At 38.4% G+C, this 19,723-nt stretch overlaps 1 protein-coding gene across 1 annotated transcript in view; it reads left to right on the top strand.

Moving 5' to 3' along the window:
- C2CD6 (C2 calcium dependent domain containing 6) overlaps positions 1-19,723 on the top strand; it is a 52,232-nt gene that overhangs the window by 29,337 nt on the left and 3,172 nt on the right. The window contains exons 12-16 of the mRNA XM_067463781.1: positions 301-359; positions 4,137-4,535; positions 7,101-7,155; positions 14,502-14,548; positions 16,742-19,291. Of these exons, the coding sequence (XP_067319882.1) occupies positions 301-359; positions 4,137-4,535; positions 7,101-7,155; positions 14,502-14,548; positions 16,742-19,291 (3,110 nt within the window). The remainder of the gene's footprint in view (positions 1-300; positions 360-4,136; positions 4,536-7,100; positions 7,156-14,501; positions 14,549-16,741; positions 19,292-19,723) is intronic.

Here is a 19,723-nt window from a genome sequence, read left to right as displayed (position 1 = left end):
GTGTGAGAGAATTGGCCATCTGCAAGGACGTTACCCAGGGAACACCCAGATGTTTGATGTTTTACCATCCTTGTGGTGGCTTCTCTCATGTCCCCACATGGGGAGCTGGAGCTTACAGAGGGAGCTCATCTGGGCTCTCCCCGGATTTGAACCACTGATCTATCGCCACTGGGGGCTATATAATCCAGTTCAAAACAAGTAATGTGGATTATCTGATTTGATAATCTGGATTATATGGTAGCATAGAAGGGGTTTAGGTCTCTATCATTTGCTTTCTGACAAATTGTTCTCCTTCTGTAGGAGTCTCCATGGAAGAAGCAAAAATAGCTGAAATTCTACCAGATGAGATTCCACCAGACGTAAGGCAACCAATTCTGGTATGACGGTGCAGCATTAGTATATGATATTATAAGATGAAACTATGATACCGCCACAGCCAAAGAGGAACTGCCAACTACTCTTGCAAAGGGACAGTAGTAATGGTATTACTGTATATACTTGAGTAACAACAATACAACAATACAATAAGCCTTTATTGGCATAACATGGCAGAGAGTATAAAACATAGTACACGTAATAAAAAAAGGGCTTCTCGTTTGCTACACATTCAGTTTGCAGACTTCATTCAGGAATCTTGCCACTGAAAGGCAGCAGCTAAAGTCCTGGCAATTTAAAAGCAAAATCACTTTGTCAGAATCGCTGCGGTTCTTCAGTGAGTCTATAGCTTGTGTTAGCAGGCTGGATCTTAGCTCCTGGTAGAGTGGACAGTGCAGGAGAATATGCGGTATGGAGTCTAGCTGTCCTGTGCTGCAGAAGCAGACCCTCTTGTCGCTCGGGAGGCCATTGAGTCTTCCTCTATGGAGCGGCGATGGCATGATGTTAAATCTAGCCAGCATGTAGGCTCTTCTGTAAGAGGGGTTGGTGAGCTCTGAGATGTAAAAGGCTGGATTTCCCTGTGTGTATGGAATTGCCAAGTTAATAGGTGACCCCAGGTTGAGCAGGTGAGCAGGATTTGTTTGCCAAGCTCAACAATTGGTTGTGGTCCCTTTCTAGCAGCCTCCTTTTGATGAGGGTAAAAATCTCGGAAAAAGATAGTAGAGTCAGGAAATCGCTGTCGTAGCCCAATTCCCCGATCTTTGCTAGGACAGTTGAGCACCATTTGGAGTGGTGGAGTTCGCTCAAGGTGAGTTGAGTCAGAGAGTCGCTGGGACTTTGATAGTGTATAGATAGCCAAAATTTAATGACGATTAGCCAGATAGTAGCCTCAATAGAATATTGCCCAGATTCAAGACAAAGAACTGCATACGGGACACAGTTGGGGGCACCATATAGTTTATGGAGGAATTTCGAATGAAAAGATCTGATGGCGCTGTTATTGGGGGTTAACCAGATGGGTGCTCCATAGAGAAGTTGTGACATCGCCTTTGCTTTGCTTTGTCAACACCTACATGCCAAGCAGCATGGGGAAAAATGAAACAGCCATCCACTGGGACAAACTAACATCCTTCATATTAGGCTTAAAGTCCGAGAATCCCTCTTGTGATTTTATTATTGCGGGTGACTTCAATGCTAGGGTGGGGGCTAGCCTGGAGAACCTGATGAGAGAGGAGGGCTTGGATGAAGACCCCTTCTACTCCTTACTAACTCCAGAAGCCCGACACTCTAAAGACCAAGTATGCAACCAAGCCGGGAAATGCTTGCTCAAAATGGCCACACAGCTTAACCTTTTTTGGCTAAATGGGCTTATCCAATTTCCCAACGCGGACGAATATACCTTTGTGTCTTCAAGAGGTTCCAGTGTGATAGACTATCTTTTGATCTCACCCTCTTTGACAAGCAGCATTGATTCATTTGCTGTAGGAAACTATTTAGTAAGCTATCATCTCCCCCTCCTCCTCACTCTGGACTTAGAGCAAGGTAATATCCTTGCACCCGAACAATCACATCAACAACATACTAGATTGAAGTGGAATGAAAGGACGAAGGAGATGTGCCTCAACTTATTAAGCTCTAACGAAGTGATGTCCATGGAAGCTAGGATTACCGAAAGCTCAGATTGCGAGGAGGCAATAATTGGGTATGAATCCCTTGTCAAATCTATCTCTTCGAAACTATATGACTGGCAAAGAACTCTGAAGCAACCTACCGCCAAACCAAAAAACTGGTTCGACAAAGAGTGCATAATGATAAATAAACAGATTCGCTCACTTTACAATGGCTATCGCACCACTTCAAACACCCTCCTTCTTATAACAATTAGAGAGTCTAAGCAACAGCTCCAGCTCCTTATGGGCCAAAAACATAAGGCACGCATCATAGCTGACTGGAAGCAGCTGCTGGAGGCATCACAATCAAACGACACCAAGAAATTCTGGTCAATAGTAAACAAAACAAACTACCCCCATGAACCATCAAGAGCAGATATCTCCCTATAGAGATGGGCCGAGCACTTCTCGAAAGTGTTCGCTGGAATAAACCCTCCCCAAGAAAACGAGGACAGTGGAGAGCTAGCGGGTCCAAGCTGGGAGCCAGTTACATCTCAGGAAATCGTCTTGATACACAACCTGAAGACAAACAAGGCCCCAGGTAGCGATGCCATTATCCCTGAAATACTGAAGGCAAACCCACTGTGGTGGGCAAATCTACTAGCAAACCGATTCACAAGGATCAACGAAACGGGGTACATGCCAAAGGCATGGACCTCCTCTATAATGGTCCCAATATTCAAAAAAGGAGACCAAAACGATCCAACGAACTATATACTTGAGTATAAACCTAGTTTTTCAGTCCTTTTTTTAGGCTGAAAAAGTCTCCCCCGGTTTACACTCGAGTCAATGTTATTTATTATTTTGCTTTGTTGTTGTTATTATTATTATTATTACATTTGTTATTTTATTATTGTTATTATTATTACATTTATTATTTTACTCTATTTATTATTGTTGTTACATTTATTATTTTACTCTATTATTATTATTATTATTATTATTATTTTACTCTATTTATTTTTATTGGAGGACATGTAAGCATATTTACATTGTAGAAGGTTAGAATAATGGTTTAATCAGAGTTGGACAGTCTTATCTAGAATTACAGTTTTATGTAAATATTAAAAAACATTAATATAATTTTATTGGTATCTATTTTTATTTTGAAATTTAATTGTAGCTGCTGCATTTCCCACCCTCAGCTTATACTCAAATCAATACATTTTCCCAGTTTTTTGTGGTAAAATTAGGTGCCTCGGCTTATATTCGGGTCAGCTTATACTCGAGTATACACGGTACTTGAAATGGAACAGAATATTTGAAAATAGGTTTTATTGGTTGCTTAAAATCCACATCCAAAGTAAAAGACTTTTAAAATGTTAACTCAAATGTCACAAATAAATGCAATTTTGAAGTTACTCAGAATTCCGAATCAAGCACAAAAGTGTTAGTGATGGATACGGGACAGTAAAGTCCAAAAATAAGACCAGACATTGTGACTGTAACAGTTGCAGTTAGTCTAAAGAGTTCAAACTGAATACATTTCCAGTAAGTCACTTAGATATGTATTATGGACAAAGAAGCAATAGCTAGTCTGATTTCACCTTTCTGCTTTTGTACACATCAAGACAGTGGCGATATATTTTGGAATTAAAATCCATGAAATAGTCTTAAATTCTTCTCCTTAGGGAAGAAATCTATAAGTCAGATGTGCTTATATGTTTAGCATTCATTTTTAAAAAGGCGATCTTCCCTGTAGTGAAAGATGCCTGTTTGTTACGCTACATGATTGTCCTCGCCTACATATTTAGCATTTGTTGTGTTTTGTGATTGTTTATTGAAAACCAGACACAAGCATAATATGAAGTCTAATTGCTGAAGCAAAGAGTGAATGAAAAACACATTATGAGAGAGGAAAGTTATTAATCAAAGGGATCACACATTCCCATAACTTCCAATTTAACTCTGTGTTTTCCTGGAAGTATCAGATTGATGCAGGCTGCTCTTCTAAGTGTTTCAAGTGGCATGTCTTTCATTAAAGCTGAAATCAAAATAGTTACAAAAATATTTACAGTCATTCCAGGTTGCTCTTTAGTACATCTTTTAAATTAGACTTACTGCTGTTGTTGTGTCATTCTTCTTTTCCAGGGATGGGAAGGTGTCCCTCCAGATGTTCCTAAGTTGTATGTGCAACTTCCTGCACCTAAACTTGAGGATAGTGAATCAGAAGGGGAAATTGAAATAGTAACTGGACTGGTAGAACGCACTGACACTACCCATCAAATCCCAGTGCTGGCTGTAACATCTTGCTCTACCAGAAGCAGTCCCTCTAGGTCTTCAGAAGAAGTGGATGTCTTGGAAGATAAGGTCACAACAGGAAAAGGTGGATCTGAAACTTCATTGTCAAGTTCCAGTGAAGTGCCAGCAGAATTTTCTGAGCCAAGAGATGTTGAAAGCTCGGCTTCTACGGGTCCAGAAGTACAAGAAAAACTTCCTGACATAGTGAAAAAAACAGCTACCCTAGAGTATCTCCCAGAACCAATGCAGGTAACATATAGTCTCATCACCTCTTGCCCAAACACAAGTAAAGTTATTCCATATGCTGTTTTCAAATGATCTTTTCATGTGGCCAAAGTGGGGGAGGGGAGTGATGGGTCAATTATGGTATTTTGAAGATAATACTCCTCCACTGTCTTTAAAATGTTTTTTTTCCCTAGCCAAGAAACCCTTTGTTGTAGCCTGGTCAGAGTCTGAGTGCTCAAAAGATGAGGAAGGGGTTGCTGGGATGGAGACTGGAATGCCAGGGGAGGATGGAAGTGGCTTCAAGGGAGTTGTTATGGATTCTCATGGCAGTTGCCAGGTGACTGGAGAAAGCGATAGCAGTTCTCATGAGAATCTGATAGAGTTGCAATCTGAAAGGGATGCGGGAGATGAATGTTTTTCCAGATCAAGTTGCCTGTAACTCCGGAGGCAAAATGTTAAACAAAGACAGACTAGGTTTTCTCAGTGGCTTGGAGATAAGGAAAGGATAATAAACTTTCCTTAATAAACTTTATCTTACTGGACTATTTGTACATAGTGTGGTATGTGGTGTAAAAGGTGGTTCAGAACTTAAGTGCAACAGCCTTGAACATGCAGTTCTCTGAAGGTTCTTGGAATTTCTCTAAGAAAATTTGCACCACATATCTTACAATTCTTTCGGAAAAGTTATGACAATTCTATAAATACTTTAGGGCAAAGGTGTTAAACTCAATTTCATTGAGCCACATCAGCCTCATGATCACCTTCAAAGGGCCATTGCATCCATGGACATAGAGGGCCAATTGGTTGGTACTCTTTAGTTTCCACTCAATTCGGGTCCCCAGATTTGTTGAATGACAACTCCCATCACTTTTGATCATCCGCCATGCGGATTGGGGATAATGGGAATTGCAACCCACCATCACTTGTGGCTCTGAGGATGGAGAAAGGTTAAAAGACAATTTGAAAGTCAGACATCATCTCCACAAGCCTTGTATCTGGATGCAAACCTCACTTTCCTGACTAAACAGAACAAACTGATGTATCCAGATGTATCCCAAATCCCATTAGCTCTATTCATGATGTCTAATGTGGAGGAATACAGGAGTTGCAGTCCAGCATCTGGAAGGCCACATAAAATGACATGGAGGGTCAGATTCAGTCCACAGGCCTTGCATTTTAGGGTGAAAACAGATCAGATACATTTATAGAAATGTTACACCATCTTGTTTTTAACTCATTGTCTGTTCACTATAGAAAACCAAGATTTTAAAGTAAGTGAGTGATGACTGCTAGATTTTTTTTGTATCAATCTGATCTGGTTTTGCCCTAAAATAGGGACATGTTGCTTGGTCTTTGGCTTCTACTTCTTCTTCAGGCCAGTGCTGAGTGTTGGGGGACACATCATACCCATCATACAAACATACAACAACACACACTAAACAGTCACCACCAGCCTGCTGAGCTTCTCAGCTGAGTCTGCCAGGGAAAATCTCAGCTTGTATCTTCAGCATCAATGATTGCTGGTGGCTCTCATGTCAGTAAAGTCTTGAGTGTGATCCAGGTTTTAATCTGAACATTAAAGGAGTTATTGACCTATTTGAAGTCAAGGTTCAGCAATTTAGAGAGGTAGAGCCCTTCCACACAGCCCTATATCTGTGTGTGACCCAAATAACCCAGTTCAAAGCAGATATTGTGGGTTTTTCTGCCTTGATATTCTGAGATATAGGACTATGTGGAAGGGCCCTCAATTTAAATGTTGGCAAAATCCCAAAGCGAATTCATTGCTCAGCATGGTATTGCACATGGAGGAGACAAGCACTGTTTCTTTCTACCCTGCAAAAATCCTATTGCCCTGTTTTGAATTTGGCTACAAACTTTTTTCAGCTAGTAAATCCTGGGAGTTGATTTAGGTCCCTCCCATATAAAATCCAGATTATCTGCTTTGAACTGGATTTTATGGCAGTGTAGCTTGCCCTATGCCACCCTGTGCATTCTTGGGGCTTGCGGGAACACCAGTGCCGTGGCAAAGCATTATTCTACATGCAAATATTACTTTAGAACATTAGTCTATATACGGTCATCAGTGAAACACTGGAGGGAATGGCAAATCTTCTGGAATGCAGTCAGCAGAAAAGTGCAGACAAGGTGCAGCCTGCCACTCTAAGGCTCCTTCTACACTGCCATATAATCCAGTTCAAAGTAGATAATCTGTATTTTATAGCACAGTGTAGAAGGGACCTTAGAAGCTAACACTTTGATCACAGCATAATGTTTTGTATACCACAGCCCGTTGACTAGGAGATTTTTTTCCCTGAACAATCTGGGCTTAGCAGCATTTAACAAATATCACTTTGGGTAAAACAGGCACAATTCAGTTTGATTTGTTCATATTGAGCTTTCATAAAGAAGCATTTCAAGCATGATAAAAACAGAAGGATGCTTCCGGTGTGTCCATTGCTTTGCATAATGAGGTTACCTTCAGCTTGTTGTTTTATACATTATGGATTTCCAACTTCTAAAAAGATATGCCATAATTAATAATGCATGTTTTCTTTCTAACTCCTCCCTTTCTATATTGTGTCTTAAAAGTTAAAGGAATCGTTTCCCAGATCTGGTTTTCCTCAGCTTGTTCCAGGAGTAGCAGGTAAACAACATCACTTTTTAATAGCAATTATCTGTTTCCGGCAGTTTGTACTCTAAAATCAATACATTAAAACATAACATTAAAGACTTTCAGAAGAAAAGGCGTCTCACAGGTAGAAAGATATCATGTTTTTAATCCCTATCCTATTCTGGCACATGAGGAGAAGAAATAGGAAGCAGGAATAATGTCCAACGATTATAGCTCAGCCATTAACATTTTGGCATTTTCTCAATGTGTTGGATAACAGTTCCATTATCACCAGTCATTATGAGCCATATTGGATGGGGATGGTGAGAATTGTAGCCTCATGCATCTGGAAGCAAGTGGGAATGGCTTCTTGAGGCTTTCTAGAAGTCAGAGGGTGAACGGCGCTATAGTTCCTTTCCTTCTTCCACAATGGGGAGATACAGGAATAACCATTCACAACAAAACAATTGTATATTTCACTTGGTTGATTTGTATAATTTATAAAGCTTATATATTTTTTGTTTTGATTTATTACCTCGGAGCTTTGATGAGCTGGAGGCCTTTCTTTAGCATTTTATGCCATTTCATTCCATACAGCTGTTATAATGGAGACATTGTGGTATATTTATTAAAAGACCAATTTGGGAGTTCCACTATATCATCCACCATTAAGGAGCCCCTGGTGGTGCAGTGGGTTAAACCCTTGTGCCAGCAGGACTGCTGACCAAAAGGTCGGTGATTTGAATCCGGTGAGCAGGGTGAGCTCCCGTCTGTTAGCTCCAGCTTCTCATGCATGGACATGAGAGAAGCCTCTCACAAAATGGTAAAATATACAGACATCCCCTGGGCAACGTCCTTGCAGACGGCCAATGCTCTCACACCAAAGTGACTTGCAGTTTCTCAAGTCACTCTTGACATGAAAAAAAGCTGTTGTTATAGCAATAAAACAAAAAATCTGAGGGAAGAATCACACATTCCTGTATATAAAGGTTTTGCAGCTTGAGTATGCTATCTTAAGGGGAATTGTTATCTTTGCTCAAAAAACTTATGTATAGACCTTGTTAGAAGTATTGTAAAATGTGCAAAATTATATTGTTCATTGTATGTATTTGGTTATATTTGTGTAAGTAAGTTTGTGCCTTTAATTGCTGAAATGCTTGTGGCTTGGGTTTGGTCAATTGGGTGCAGGTGGATCTCATTGCTGCTGTTATAATGGTTTGCATCTGCCTGCAGTCTTTAGGGTTTGGTCTTGGATTTGGTTGGAGGTTTTTTGTTTAGGGTCTGATGTCTGATTTCTGAGTTTCCACTATGAAGCTATAATAAAGTAAGCTTCTGCTGTAGTATTGTTATTTTTTATTTGATATTATAACTCTGCTGACAGGTTATGGGCCCAGAACACTGCATAATCCATGTGTCTGAGGTTTGTTTTTTGAAATATGTGGTGGAACATTAAGAAGTTTTTTGAAGGCATTTTTGAGTCTTCTGCTCCTGGCTGCTTTGGTGAGCAGCGAGGTTTAAAGTGATAGCTTGCTGCTGAACACTAAACCTTGGAAGATTTGCCTTCAGAGAAATCAAGAAGATTTATGGCTTGCTATGTTGGAGAATTTGCCTTCTACGTGCCTGAGCAGCAAGGGCCAACTATGTTGCTTTCCTGTCTTGCCTTGCACAAAAGGTTTTTTCAGCAAATGTTTCTGAAGCCAAAAGAAGAAGCAAACAGTTTGTGAGTCAGACCCTGTGTTTGAATTCCAGAGAATTACTGCAAAGTTTTGAAAGATATTGGACTGCTAGAAGCCAATTTTACTTGAAGAAGTGAATATAAATTGGCTGGGCTGAAACCCGGGTATACTGGGGGTCCTTTCTTTTTTGGTGCAGTAAGTATTTGTTTCTGGAACTTTGGGACTTTAAAGTGAAATACCAAAATGGCTTTGCCGCCTCTTCAAGTTGGTTCACTCCCTTTTGATAAACTATCTGATAGTAACTGGCTCAGTTGGAGCATCAGATTTAAAGCTTATCTTGTTTCCCAGAATTTATGGGACATAATTGAGAATTTGCCAGCTCAACTAACTCCTGCGGATCAACAAAAAGATGAAAGAGCTTTGGCGCTTCTTCAGTTGTCTGTGTCAGATTCTTTGTTGGTTCACCTTCATAATATTCCTCATGCACAAACTGCGTGGAATCTGTTTAAAGATATGTTTCAAAGACAATCAAGTGGTTCAAAGATAATTCTTATGCGACAGCTGTTTAACCTCAAACATGAGGAGAGCACTCCAGTTCAAACTCATGTTACAAAAGTTGTGGCTCTTTTTTCGGAATTGAGAGCAAGAGACATTATTTTTCCCCCTGAGCAACAAGCGTTAATCTTGATGGGATCTCTATCTCGCCCTTTTTATGCGTTTATGGACTCTCTTCATGGAATTCCAGACAGGGATCTTACGATACCTTTTATTTCGGGGAAAATTATGGAATTTGAAGCTCAACGCAAATTGAGAAGTTTTGCTCCTATGCAGAAGAGTTCAAGTTCTGGGACTGCTTCTAATGACACTGCTTGTGTTGCTAAGCCAAAGTCACAAATTGTGTGCTTTAAATGTAAAAAGAAAGGGCATTATGCTAAGAATTGCAAACAAAATCCAGGACAATGGAGAAACAAGCAAGTGGAGAGACCTAGTTCTTCAAAGGACTTACAGCATGCTTTCCTGGTGACCTCTAAGAAGGATACAATGAACTCTTTCATTATTGACTCAGGCTGTTCTCAGCATTTGGTAAAAACTATAGAACTGTTGACAAATGTGAGAGACTCTGATATAAACTTTATTTCTTTGGCAGATGATAGAAAAGTTAAAGTATTTTCTTGTGGTGATCTTTATATTGACAGTCTGAAATGTACTCTTGAGAATGTGTACTATGTACCAGAAATTATGTATAATATTCTCAGTGTCAACAAACTTTTGGATGAAGGTTTTGAGGTGTCTTTAAAGAAAGAAAAGTCTATGCTAATTGATCTTCAAGGTAATGAAGTGCAACTGAGACAAGAAAAGGGATTTTTTGTTTTAAAGTCTGCTACAAATGTGTCTGCTTGCATTAAGCAGATACCTGATAATCCCAGGCCATTACACGACAAATGTATTCATGAATTTCACAGGAAAATGGGTCATTTGTCATGGCAGTATCTAAGACAGACAGCTGAGTTGTGTGAGATTCCTATTCAAGGATGTAAGAATTTTCTAGATTGTGAAATTTGTGCAGCAGAAAATCTTAAGAAAGCTCCTATAGCAAAATACAGTGCTAGAGTTTCAAAAAGGGTCTTAGAGCTTGTCCATATTGATGTATCTGGTCCTCATCCTACTTCTGTAGGCGGGTCAAAATATTTTTTGATTTTGGTAGATGATTTTTCAAGGCTGAAGTTCACCTTCTTTCTAAGAACTAAAGGTGAAGTTTTTCAAAAAATTTCTGCTTGGCTGAAGCTAATGCAAACACAGTTTCCTGAGTACCCAGTACAAGCTTTTCAGAGTGATCGTGGTGCTGAGTTTATGTCCAAACAAATGCAAAATTTGCTTGAAAAGTTTGGCATAGTTCACAGGTTAACAAATCCTTACTCACCCAGTGAAAATGGGGTTGCAGAAAGGTGGATAGGTGTTGTAAAGGTTGTGGCTAGAAAAATGTTAAGAGATGCTAGTTTATCTGATGGATTGTGGGCTGAAGCCGTGGCAAATGCCACTTTTGTGCTCAATCGTTCTTTTTGCAAAAGTGTCAATAGTATTCCTTATGTGTTGTTTTTTGGAAAAACTCCTGATTTGAGTTCAATCAGAGTTTTTGGAAGTGACTCATATGTCTTAATTCCTTCTCAACAAAGACATAAAAAGGATTCTATTTGGAAGAAATTGAAATATCTAGGCCCTGCTTCTGAGTCAAAAGGTTGGAGATTTTGGTGTGGTAATAATAGGGTGTTAGTTTCTAAAAATGTGAAGTTCCAACAACACAGTGGTTGGGAAAGGATTCATTCAAATAAGGAAGTGTTTCTGCCTTTCAATACTACTCAAATGCACACACCACTAACCACACAGCCAACTACACAGCAAGTTTCACAGCGGCCTGCTACACAAGTGCAATCAGTTTCACAACAGACTGCACAGCAAAATATACAACCAAGCACATCTCAAGATACACAGTTTGGAACACAAGTGCAAGTGAAGCAAGAATCTGTTTCTAGTCAGTTACAAGGCAGTAGTCCTGTAATTAAAAGGACAGAACCTCAGAAGAGAAAAGCTGAAGCTGAATCTTCTAGTTCAGATAGTACTAGCTCTAGTAATTCAGAAACTGATGAGACTGATGGAGGAGATAGTACTAGGACCATTCCTAGGCGCAGTTCTAGGACAACTAAGGGTATTCCTCCAAAGAGATACCATTGTGAAGTTGTGAAAATACAAGAACATGACTGGTCTGAACCTCAAAGTTATAAAGAGATGTTGAAAAGAGATGAGACTGAGAGAAATCTTTGGTTAAAAGCAATGCAAAGTGAATTTGATGCTTTGAAAGATTTGCAAGTCATGGAGAAGTCTAAAACAGTTGACAATGTAAAGGTTCTAAGTTGTCGTTGGGTTTATAGACGTAAACAAACAAAGGATGGTGGTTTTTTGTACAAAGCCAGGTTAGTTGCTAGAGGTTTTGAACAGATATATGGAGAAAATTTTAATGAGATATTTAGCCCCACAGTGTCTGGGGAAGCACTAAAAATAACCCTTGCAATTGCCAGTAATAGGAATTTAAAAGTCAAACATTTTGATGTGAATACTGCGTATCTTCATGCAGACTTGGAGGAGAAAGTTTATATATCTGCTATCCCAGGTTTTGAATCTGACCTTCCTGAAGGGACTTATCTTCTTAAGAAAAGTCTTTATGGTCTTAAACAAAGTGCACGTAATTGGAACCTACATTTAGACAAAGTGTTGACAAAGTTGAATTTTGTTGCCAATAGTTTTGATCCTTGTTTGTACTCAAAAGGAAGTGGAGACACACAAATGTTCATTGTAATTTATGTGGATGATGTGTTATGTATTGGATCTGAGGAAAACATTCAGGAAGTATTTCAGAATTTGAGCAAAGTATTGAAAATCAAAAATCTTGGAGATGTTAATAGATATCTTGGCATAAATATTGCCAGAAATGAAAGTGGTTTTGAATTAAACCAAACTGACAAGATTTATGATCTTTTGAGAAGAACCAGAATGGAAAATGCAAACACTGTTAATACACCCATGGCTCTTCAGTTTTTACAACATGTAGATGGAGAAGTGTTTGTTAACAATTTCATTTATCGTTCAGTTATTGGCTCTTTATTGTACATTGCAAACAACACAAGGCCTGACATTTCTTTTTCTGTTGGTATCCTAAGTCAAAGGATTCAAAATCCCTCACATACAGACTGGGCTGGAGTAAAAAGAGTTCTGAGATATTTAAAACAAACTGCTGAAAAAGTTTTCAGAATTTGTCCAGATGACAAAAAGTCTTTAGAAATACATTGCGATAGTTCTTTCACAAATCTAAAGGAAAATAAATCTGTTACTGGATTTGTAATAAAATACGCAAATACACCAGTGTGCTGGAAGAGCAGAAAACAGAACATTGTGGCATTAAGTACTGGAGAAGCTGAATTCTCAGCGTTGTCTGATGCTTTGACATCAGCAGAATGGCTAGAATCTTTGATTAAAAGTCTGAACATTGACTTAGAATTGCCAATACAAGTTTATGTTGATTCTCAAACCTGCATCGCTTTGGGTAAAAGTCAAAATATGAAAACGAAGTCTAGATACATTAATGTTAGATATTCAAATGTGCAACAATTTGTTAAGGACAAAAGAATTGTTCTCAATTATGTTCCTTCAGTTGAAAATGTTACAGATATTTTGACGAAACCTCTTACTTGTGAAAAACATAACCAGTTTTGTGAAAAATTGAATTTATGAATGTATAAATATGAACTAATATAATTTTGTGGAGGAGTGTTAGAAGTATTGTAAAATGTGCAAAATTATATTGTTCATTGTATGTATTTGGTTATATTTGTGTAAGTAAGTTTGTGCCTTTAATTGCTGAAATGCTTGTGGCTTGGGTTTGGTCAATTGGGTGCAGGTGGATCTCATTGCTGCTGTTATAATGGTTTGCATCTGCCTGCAGTCTTTAGGGTTTGGTCTTGGATTTGGTTGGAGGTTTTTTGTTTAGGGTCTGATGTCTGATTTCTGAGTTTCCACTATGAAGCTATAATAAAGTAAGCTTCTGCTGTAGTATTGTTATTTTTTATTTGATATTATAACTCTGCCTTAAATATTGCAGTAATATACACTGAAATTCTCTTCTTGATCCCCTTTCACTCTCATTTTATCAATTTAATAATAATCTTAATAGTGTATTTTGTTTTTTGTGTCATGTCAGGAGCAACTTGAGAAACTGCAAGTCACTTCTGGTGTGAGAGAATTGGCTGTCTGCAAGGACATTGCCCAGGGGACGCCCAGATGTTCTGATGTTTTATCATCCTTGTGGGAGACTTTTCTCATGTCCCCGCATGAGGAGCTGGAGCTGATAGAGGGAGCTCATCCTTGCTCTCCTTGCATTCGAACCTGTGACCTGTCGGTCTTCAGTCCTGCCGGCATGGGGGATTAACCCACTGTGCCACCAGGGGCTCCTTAATGGTGGATGATATAGTGGAACTCCCAAATTGGTCTTTTACTAAATATACCACAATGTCTTTCCACTCACACTGGTTGTCTGATTCTATGTGATGGTAGAACTAACTCCCATCTCCATGTGCAATACATTCCTGAACATTACAGGAATATGCAAAACTAATGCATAACAATATGTAACACGATTTTTTTCCTGAGTTATAAATGCCATATCCTAATTGGGTCTATCATAAGAACATGGGGACAGTTTAATAAAATGCAAAAGCTTTGTTTTTGGGGACATCATGCAGCACATTTTGCTCTAGTTTTTCAATGAACATCTCATTGAGTCCCAAACAATTCAACCTAGTTTGTGCCAGCCACAAAAATGAAGTTTCTGCAGTAGAACATCTATTTTCAAAGTAGCAAGTACACAATTAAACAGGAAATAATACTTTCAAACCAGGAACAGATTTCCCCCCAAATTGTGTTACATAGTGTAATACCATACCCTATTGAAATGAAGAACTTCTGACCCAAGAATGCCATAGCACTAGAAAGGATTACAAGGGACATATTTTGTCAAATGTGAATAATTTGGGATACCAGTCCAGCGGATACAAGTGTATGCATGATTTCAGATTTAACACTTTATGATTAAACAAGAAGGTACTAATTTAGACTTTGATGTTTTAGTTTCCAATGTCTCTCACTTCCTTCTAGATCCACTTGTCAAATCAGAACAGCTTTGTCGTTGGAAAGACAGTGGGGTAAGGAATAACTGGCTATGCACAATTGTAGTCAGACAATGATATGCAGCATTTATTATAAAGTATAATTGTTTGTGGCTTGACACAGAAAAGGCAAGGAGGTGATATTTATTTATTATATACTTATTTACAGTATTTATACCCCGCCCTTCTCAACCCCGAAGGGGACTCAGAGCGGCCTTACACAGGCTATAATTTGATATAATCTGGCTTCATCCCTTTTCCTGCATCTGATTAACAAACCACCTCCTGGATGTTTTGCATGAAAATTACTACCACTCTAACAGATGGAAAATCATTTGAAAATTGACTTGTCCTGCATCCTTGACACTCTCTTTCCCTCCACCTTAGTTATCAGAACTTGTTTCTTTATCTCAGGTCTCTTCCAGATTGATCTAAAGAAGCATGAATACTCATAATATAGCAGTGGTTCTCAACCTGTGGTTTCCCAGATGTTTTGGCCTTTAACTCCCAGAAATCCTTACCACTGGTAAACTTGCTGGGATTTCTGAGAGTTGTGGGCAAAAACACTTGGGGACCCACAGATTGAGAACCACTGCAACGTAGCTTTTGGGGGTTTTCCCATTGATGACACCTCCACTCTCACTTATTCCCATCTTTTGGTAGTTATTTGTAGTTATTTCTTGAATATCCATTAAGCCTCTTCCAAATGTGGCATGGTTTACTGACGTGATTATTTTTCTTTTTAAAAAATACCTAAATGTTTTACTACAAAAGTGCTATTTTACTGAGATATTACAGTGAAAATTTCTTTAAAAACTGTAAGTAGGCAAAGGAAACCCTTCTTTCTTTTGATATATCTCAGAATTACAAAGAAAAGAAATGGTGCAGCTGACACTAGGGATTGCCAGAAAACAACCAAGGACAATATCAATGTTTTTATTTCAAAAAATCCTGAAAATTACAGCAACAAATACCAGAAGAATCCCAACAAGTTTGCCTCATCTGAAGGAGTATTAGAGAGACAAAGATGGTTTTTATATTGACCTATTAGTACTAGAAATGTATTGGTGTCGTTTTGTTTATGAATGTTATCAAAACATAGCTTATTTAATCTCATTTTCAATGTTTGTTTCTTATTTTTATTTTTTCTAGTGAAAACAGTTGTTGGGATTGTTTCTTCTCTGTTTTTCAGTCTGATAGATATGCGGGTGGGTCAAAAAGTTTTGCCTCCTGTGTCATAAAAATGTTATAAATGCACATATACTAGGATAGGTTGCTGGAGATCATAGCCTGAACTATCCTCTACACAAAACTACCGTTCAACATAGTCTCCATTAATTTGTACACAGTTGCCCCATTGTTTAACCCAGGCACCAAAATTATTTTGAAAAAATTCAGGGTTTTGCTTCGTGGCCCATGATTTTAAAATTGTTTTAATGTCATTCAAGTAGTTGAATGACATTAAAACTATGTAGGTTGTCTTTCAGAGGACTTCTGGCTTCTCTGTGTAGACTGACATTGAATGACGTTAAAACAGTTTTAAAATCATGGGTCATGAAGCAAAACCCTGAATTTTTCCAAAATGGTTTTGATGCCTGGGTTAAATGATGACACAAATGTGTACAAATTAATGGTGACTATGTTGAACAGTAATTTTAAGTGGGGGATGTTTCAGGCTATGATCTGTAGCAACTTATGCTGTTATATATTGATTTAAAACATTTTTGTAACACAGGAGGCAAAACTTTTTGACCTACCCTTGTATATTTTGTGTCCTGCCTCCCCATTCTTCTGCCCTTTTCCTGAGAAGTTCGTTCCAGATATTGTTTATGTGTGACTGAATGATTGCATTTACAGTATGTTTCTTAACTACCGTGTATGCTAGGTCAGAAGTTTGGGGAAATTTTGTCCTTCCCGTTTATTTGGATTACAGCTCCTACATTCTTTTAGGCCCCTTCTACGCTGCCATATAAAATTCAGATTATCTGCTTTGAACTGGATTATATGGCAGTGTAGAAGGGGCCTTAGAGTGCAAGGATATTATTCACAAGAGGGGACTTTTTCATATTGGCATTTAAGTATTATTTGTACACCTTTTCCCTATGTAAACTCTTCATTAGTTAGTGGCATATGAAAATGAGATGATTTCTAAATCCCTATAACTCACATATCTCTTGCACTCAGCATTTGGAGTATCCTAACAATGGCCTCTCTTCTTTAAAACCATAGTTCCAGGAAGCAGTTTTTAGTGGGAACAAATTTGAACCATTCTTGAGACGTGTCTGTAAAGTAAATCCACCAGCACCCAGAAGAGGTAATACACATGAATACAGATATCTAGATGAACCATACTTTTCCGATGATACGAAAGAACAAGAAGACCAAGATCCACCACATGGGGTTCCTTCTACAAAGGTAGACCATGGTCAAGACACCAAACCAACCAGGACTGGTGAACAACTGTCTATTCTAAGACTCATAGAAAAAAATATGAGTTTAGAAGAAGGTCACAAAATTGCCACAGAAGAAGAAGAAGAACCAAAACCACGGGATATTTCTCCAAAGTTCCCTGGAGATAAAATGTCAGAGGCAGAAGTAAATCAGGCCCATATTTATTTTAAGAGCTTTCTTGAAGACTTTCTGGCTGATAAACTTGTGAAAGTTTCTGCACTGGAATCAGTTCTAAGTAAAAACGTTGAAAATCTAGTTGCAGAGAGGCTGTCAGAAACACAGCTATTCCAAGAACTAGAAGACAATCTTCAGGAAAAACACTTGCCTGAGGACAAAAGACCTGTTTCTAGAGTAAAGTTTTCAAAGCCAGACATAATGAAGTTGAAAGAAATTGTGAGTCAAAACTTGCAAACCCGTCTTGTTAGGAAATTTTGTCAACAGGGAATAATTCCAGATTTGAAAGTAGCTGAGAAAGACGAGAAGTTTTCTCTTCCAAGTGCCGCTGATTTGCTAAAGAGAAAGGAAAGTGAAATAATAACAATAAAATCACTAAGTGACAGTCACTTAGGAGACATTCCTGAAACTGAACCAGTTGTTAAAGGGGCAGAACTAGCCACAAGCAAACTGGAAGATAACAAAGAAGCCCTTTGTCCTCTAAGAAAGGAGTCCTCATTGGAAATAATTCGAGTAAAACTACCATTTAGCACAGAAACAGATAGTAAACAGCGACCTTCCAATTTTGACATTCTACTTGAAAAGGTTTTACAAACAGAAATAACAGGTTTAAAATCATTTTTAAGCAAAAAGCTTCAGGATCATCTTAAAGATAAACTTGCAGAAATTGGAGTAACACCGAAATATTTGAAAACAGCATGCCGGAGGTTGACCTTTCCCCAGAAAGAGAAACCCATAATGACACCAAAAGAGGTCCTGCAAGAAGACTATATTTTATCGGATGAAGAACTTGCTAAAGAAACACCTGTGTTAAGTAAAAGTATTCAAAATCTCTTAGAAATCCTTTCCAAAGAAGAAATGGCTAATTTGAGGTCTGCGTTGAATAAGAAGATCCAAGGCTCTGTTTCAAAGAGACTTTCAGAGATAGAAGTGATTACAGAGAAAGAGTTACAAGAAATACTCAAACACTTCTTTCCAATTGTGGCCAAAGAAGTATCATTAAGGGGGGCTGAAGAATCCAAAAAAGGGCAGACGATACCTCCCTTAACCCAAAATCTGCATGACAGGTTTTCAGAAGAAGAACTACACAATCTAAAGACTCTCTTAGGCAGACTTCTGCAAGAAGACCACAAAGAAGAGCTTTCAGAATCAGAAGTAAAAGGTTTAAAATCAGTTTTACAGAAAAGCATTGAGAATCTTCCCACACATCCTGGAACTGAGATGAAGAAAGGAGCAGAGATAAAGGATAAAAGCTGTCATATACCTTTAACAAATGCTGAAGAAGATTTGAAAACTAACGATGTAGTTGTATCGGACAGAGGCAAAGAGCATTCAAAGGAAAGTCTTCATGAAACTTCAGAACCTGATGAAAAACATGGTATAAAAAGAGAAACACTAGACTTGTTTGCAGACAATATTTTTGAAGTAGAAACAAGGAGCCAAGAAACTCAGACTTCATTCCTCCCAAAAAGAGCGAAACATAGTTCTAAGAGAGAAAGTCACAAGTTGCCACCTTGTCCTGAAAATCCAGAGATGCCACTTTTAAAGAGGAGGTCCTTTGAAGCAGGATTGAAAAACAAACCATCTGGTGAAGTTATGAAGAGAGTATCTGAACCATTTGCTTCCTCATCTTTTTTGAGTGCACATGATATTGGTGTACAAACTGAAATGAGAAATTATCTTGGCAAGCCAAGTTACTACACCAAACCTTCCTTTCCAGTAAACCCTCAGACGTTTCTTCTTTTACATTCAGAGTCTGAGGATGATGCAAAGGCGCCGTGTAAATATCATCACAAACCCAAAAGCAAGAGAAAGTCTGACAGAAAGAGAGACCCAGGGCCACCTCGTTCACACCAATCCGCGGGTAGTGCACACAACAAGAAAGAAAAATCAAGTAGTGGAAGTTCATCTAAGGAGATTTTAAAAGAAAAAGTCAGAAGACATGGTGAAATATCTTCCCCAAAATCAAGAATGACAGAAAACAAGAAGGATTTAAAAGTCCAACTCTCTCCTAGTACTATGAAAAAGGAGAGCGCAAAGCAGAGGGCGGAAAGGAAACGTTACCAGGAAATAAAACCCAGAAGATCTAGCAAGAGCTCTACCCTGTCTGAACTACATCTTCCAACTTCTGGGCATACAAAAGGAAATACATTGGTAAGAATATTATTGGAATTCTGTTTAAAAATATGGAATATTTTACTTATATTTACAACTTATAGGCTAGGGCCATGAAAGATTGTTGTAAATATAAATTTAAACTTTGAAGAAACATAACAGCCATAAATACCTTGAAGTCACCAGATCTGGTCTGATCTTGGAAGCTAAGCAGAGTCAATTCTGCATAGTTCTTGGTGAGAGGCCACCAATAAATGGCAGGTGGTGTGGACTATATTGCAGAGGAAAGAACAGGCAAAACCACCTCTAAGGCCCCTTCTACACTGCCCTATAAATTCAGATCATCTGCTTTGAAGCTGATTATATGGCAATGTAGACTCAGATAATCCAGTTCAAAGCAGATAATGTGGATTATCTGATTTGATAATCTGAATTACATGACGGTATAGAAAGGGCATAAAGTATTCCTTA

This window comes from Anolis sagrei, chromosome 1 (assembly GCF_037176765.1).
Source record: "Anolis sagrei isolate rAnoSag1 chromosome 1, rAnoSag1.mat, whole genome shotgun sequence".
NCBI classification, from domain to species: Eukaryota; Metazoa; Chordata; class Lepidosauria; order Squamata; family Dactyloidae; genus Anolis; species Anolis sagrei.
This window is presented reverse-complemented; position numbering and strand designations above follow the sequence as displayed.